A 5,594-nucleotide genomic window follows, 5' to 3' on the forward strand; every position below is an offset into this window, starting at 1 on the left:
CAAAATCTAGAGCTCTTTTCAAGAAACTTCCTTTTATAAACTTGTTTAGAATTAAGTTAACTTTCTTACCTTAAAAGTTCAGCCCATAATTTGTTATAGTTTGGCTTAGAACTTCCAATTTTCACCTTGACCCTGCTTAAATCCGAGATTCTGCCTTCTCTTTATTTTCTTCACTCCTTGTTCTTCTCCTCCTGAAATCCTCCTCCGGCAAGACAATCTCGCAACCTAGATTCTTTCATTTTTCGAATGGCACCGAATTCACTAAAAATTTTCCTGTCAACTGCCAAAACCAAGCTTTTGAAATTCTTCTTCCAAAAAACACTTCCCACTGCCTCCCAAGTTCAAGGATTAACCGCCACGTTACCTCCACCTAATATGTTTTTCCTTACCTTCCATCATATTTCCTATAAATAACCATGAATTACTACTTTAATAAAAATAAGAAAGAAAATATATAATATAACATTCCTTTAGCTAAACATGCTTATCTAGGAACCTAAAGTTCGGGGTTTACATCGTGCCCGTACACCTCTATGCAAAATGGCTGAGCCGAACGCAAATGTCGACATATAGTCGAAACTGGACTCACGCTGCTTGTACAAACGTCCATGCCTCTGTCATTTTGTTTTGGAGGCATTCTCAACAACACATTATCTTATCAATGGAATGCTTATAAGCGTGCTGCAAGGTAATTCACCCAACAATGTAATGTTTGGCTCTAGTATTGATTTCTTCAATCTCAGGAGATTCGGATGTGCTTGCTTTCTCTATCTAAGTCCATACCACAGTCAGAAATTTCAACTACACTCAAAGAAATGCGTGTACATTGGTCCCAACTTACACCACAAGGGATATAGATGCCTAAGTCCATCGGGCGAATATATACCAGTAGACATGTGAAGTTCAATGAGAACAACTTCCCATTTGCATCCCTATCGTTTTCCACGAACGCCTAGGTGACAGACACAACGATCGCTAACCTCCCATCGCTTAGCAATTTCGCCCAGACGACAAGCCAACGATCGCTGAGCTTTAATCACTTAGCAAAATCGCCTAGACGACCGACACAACAATCGTTAAGCTCACCATCGTTTAGAACGATCACCTAGACGGCAAGACCAACGATTGCTAAGTCTCTATCGCTTAGCACGATCGCCCAGACGACAGACAACACGATCGCTAAGCTCCCATTGTTTAGAACGATCGCCTAGGCGACAGACACAATGATCGTTGTGCTTTTCGCTTAGCAAAATCGATGAGACTCCATCATTTATAACGATCGCCCAAATGAAGGACTCACGATCGCTGAGGCTCCATGTTTTAGCAAAAGATCACCCAGGCGATAACCCCTACGATAGTTGAGTCCTTAGTCCCAAACCTCCAAATAGTACTCAATAGCCTACCTCAGTCACAACCATCCCCACAAATGAACTCTATACCTATGTCTGTTTTCGACCATGCTCCAACCACCACAAACCACACATCCTCTCTAGGCCCTACATCCTACCACAGTCCAAATCCCTCTCCATCGTTGAGTTCTGCCCATCACTCACCATTGCTCCCAACTTAAACCAGCCCGGATCAATATGTCAGCCCCAATATACCACATATGCCAAATCCTCCGGACAACTCGTCCTTGGCCACCTTGCCGTAACCTACCATTTCCTCTCACTCCTCACCACCACTCACCCCATGATAACCAGAGCTAAGGTTGGCATATTCAAACCCAAAGCTTGGATGACAAGAAAAGCTATTGATTGGTCTCAAATAGAGCCCACACGAATCACAGTTGCAGTTGCGACTCCTCAGTGGAAGAAAGCCATGGATGAGGAATATTCAGCTCTCGTGAAGAACAAGACTTGGACACTGGTCCCACCTTCTCCATCGTACAATATAGTTGGCAACAAGTGGATATTTCAACTAAAAAGGAATATGGATGGTTCAATACAACGGTATAAAGCCCGGCTGGTTACAAAGGGCTTTCATCAACACCATGGAGTGGATTTCTTTGAGACGTTCAGCCCTGTAGTGAAGTCCTCAACAATCCAAGTAGTAATCAGTGTTGCTATTTCACAAGGTTGGTCCCTTAAACAACTTGACTTCAATAATGAATTCTTAAATGGTAAGCTCACAGAGGATGTATATATGTGCCAACCACTGAGGTATGTCAATGCTCAATATCCAAACCATGTCTGCAAACTTGATAAGTCCATCTACGGCCTAAAACAAGCTCCATGAGCGTGGAATACTGCCCTCAGCTCTGTCCTAACACAGTGGGGATTCCATTAGTCTCGATTAGACACCTCACTATTTATCTACCGAACGATGGCATCAATAATCTTTCTACTTGTTTATGTCGACAACATCATCATCACAGGTAATAATCCAAAACTAACGGCACTAATCGAAACTCTTGTTGTTCAGTTTGCACTTAAGGAACTGGGAAAACTTCGTTACTTCCTAGGCGTACAAGTTCACTACCTAGAGTCTGGTTTACTAATGAACCAATCCAAGTATGTGGATGACCTACTGCACAAACTACAAATGACTGATGTGAAACCAATGCCATCACCGGGTGTACAAGGCCAAAAACTATCCAAGAACGATGGGCAACCCATCTCTGATCCATACATCTATCGTAGCACCATAGGTGCTCTTCAGTATCTAACACACATATGATCGAACATCACATATGAAGTCAACAAACTAACTCAATTTCTTCAAACACCAACTGATGTACACTGGCAGGCAGCTAAGCGAGTACTTCCGTATGTCGGTGGCACAAAACACTATGGCCTCTACTTCCAACCAAGCCCGAACTTAACCGTCTTTGCCTACTCAGATGCTGATTGGACCTCCAATCTCGATGACGGAAAGTCGGTTGCTGCCTACTGAACATTTATTAGGAATAACATTGTCTCATGGTCATCAAAGAAGCAAACAGTAGTTGCCCATGCTACATCCGAAGTCCTCTGGCTTCAACAACTATTCAGGGAGATGGGCTTAAAAACAAATGCTCGATCGACCATATGGTGTGACAATCTGGGGGCAGGAGCGTTAACATCAAATCTGGTTCACTCTCGAACTAAACATGTAGAAGTTGACATCCACGTTGTTTGTGACCATATCCTAAAAGGAGAGATTACCATCCGCTATGTTCCTTCGGTAGACCAACTAGTTGATTGTCTCACCAAACCACTCAACAATTCCCAATTCTACATACTCAGATCCCAATTGGGAGTACTTGAAGTACCCTCCAGTTTGAGGGGGGATGTTAGGGAGGCAAATAAAGACAGAAAAGGAAAAGGAAAGGTGGAAGAATAATCAAAATGTGAGTCACCAAAATCTGTTGTGAATTAGTTAGAATTATTCGAACTCCACCAACCAAAACAAGTCATGTGTACCCATTCTTTTATTTCCTTTTGTATTATTGTGTAACCACATTAGACAATGTGTATATAAGTGTAAAGGCTGCATATACTAAAGATATATGGAATACAAGAGAAAAAGAAGTTGAAAAGGCATTCCTCTAAAACAAATATTTTCATTCTTCAACTCGGATTCCCATCGTTCGCCGCTTCCCCTCTGACTCCAGCCGTTGACGCCGTGCTGATCACCAGCGACCAGCCCTACCCTCCGCTCGACGCCCAATCAGTCAGATCCATGCTACATCCCGATTCTAGCCTTCGTTGAGATTAGATCTACATTCTCGTCCCTGCCGCTCGTCAGCCCTGTCCGCCGCCGTCGAGGATTGTCGCCACTAACACTGTTTTTGTTTCTATTCTTTTCGCTGGATTTGGGTATTTTGAGTAAATTTGAGTTTTGGAAAAGTTTTAAGATCGAAAGCGTGCGGTGCGATGTTACAAGCAGTGAGTTTGAGTTGACAAGTCTTCTAAAGGTTTTAAGAAGATTAATTACTTACTAGAACTGCCCTCGTGTCGAACGATAAAATTAAGGATAATTTTGTTGGTTCTGAGATTGAATGAACTATTTAGGAAGGATATACAAGCATGCGATAATATGTTTGAAGCATATTATATGTATGAGCATGTTTTACAATTTTTACGAGATATATTAAGAGGGCAATTGAACATGGATCCTAAATTATGAGATAAGTGATACTACTACTAATTCTGTAATGCTAAATGAAAATTAGATATATGTTGATGTACATATTTTCATGACATTTATTTTTGAAACTATGAATGGATGTCGTGTGATTTACCATGAAATTTTGAATAATCCATTATGTGAATGTTTTTAAAGAGTCTATTGTATGAAAGAGATGCACTAGGGTCAATTAATTTTTATGAGATTACACATGTTTGTCTAGTCTGATTTGCATAATATTAATTACAAGATTTTATGGGACTCATGAATAGGTAAATGTTACATATAATATGAATTTGGATGCGATCTCTTTTCCTTTCCACTCTATTTGATTGTATGAAAGAGTTGCTTGTTCAAGGGCGTTAGTGCATGAAAGAGATGCACTAGAGCTGGGGTGTATGAAAGTGATACATACCTAGAGGGGGCCAGTAGGTTATATGTATACAAAAGAGGTGTATAGATAACCATGTATACGAAAGAGGTGCACAACCTGACATAACCAAAAAGGCCTGAGGTGTATGAAAGAGGTGCATACTTGGTAGGTTTTGTATATACGAAAGAGGTGTATACATAACTATATATACGAAGAAGTGCACATCCTTACATTCGTAGAGAAGACTCATAGTGTATGAAAGTGATGCATTCCTAGAGGGTTCAATGTATATGAAATAGATATACATCGGACCTGATATGTGTGAAAGTGGCGCACGTTTAGAGGAAAGGTAAAAGAGTGAATATAGTTAGAGAAATCTTCAGGTCCCACTAGTATAAAGTTTCAATTCATGTTGCATTTATTGGATATAAATGCTTAGTCTAACCCCGGCAGTGGGGTTACTTACATGAAAAACGGAAGCTATTGGGACTAATCATATGCTTCCACTCATGTTTTCAAGATTTTATATTTTAAAATTTCTAGTATTGATGTTTGAACTTGAAATTTTGGTATTTGTGCTTTTAAACTTTTGGGATTAGTCATATGCTTCCACTTAAGGGTACCCTATTAAGTAAATTTCAGTTATTTACTTTTAATAAAGTTATTTATTTCATAGTATTTAGTTGGTTTTTACCCAATCATGAAAATGCATCGATTTGAAATGTATGCATGCATGTAGTAACGACCTAGTATAAGTCCTAGGGAGCCAGGTCGTTACAGCTTAGGATGTTAGTTTATTGGATTTAGTGTTATTAAGACAAAAAAGTATACAACACAATCAATAACATTTATTGCAATAACATTGATAACTCTTTATTGATGAAATAACATCATTAACTCTTTATTGATAACGGTCAATTAATTACATATACTATGTACGAGTGTTAGGGCATAAAACCCAGCAACGAGCTACCTTCTCTCGAATGAAATGGTGATAAATCTCAACATGCTTAGTCCGGTTGTGGAGAATAGGATTAGCAGCAAAGTAGGTGACACTCAAATTATCACAGAGAAGAAAAGGAGGAGAAGGGTGCAGGAAACCAATTTCAGA

At 39.8% G+C, this 5,594-nt stretch overlaps 1 protein-coding gene across 1 annotated transcript; it reads left to right on the forward strand.

Moving 5' to 3' along the window:
• Positions 1-2,325: 2,325 nt before the first annotated feature.
• LOC120077381 (uncharacterized mitochondrial protein AtMg00810-like) lies at positions 2,326-2,679 on the forward strand. The gene has a single exon (XM_039031266.1). The coding sequence runs from the start codon at positions 2,326-2,328 to the stop codon at positions 2,677-2,679; it is 354 nt and encodes a 117-aa protein (XP_038887194.1).
• Positions 2,680-5,594: the final 2,915 nt, after the last annotated feature.

Source organism: Benincasa hispida, chromosome 5 (assembly GCF_009727055.1).
Source record: "Benincasa hispida cultivar B227 chromosome 5, ASM972705v1, whole genome shotgun sequence".
NCBI classification, from domain to species: Eukaryota; Viridiplantae; Streptophyta; class Magnoliopsida; order Cucurbitales; family Cucurbitaceae; genus Benincasa; species Benincasa hispida.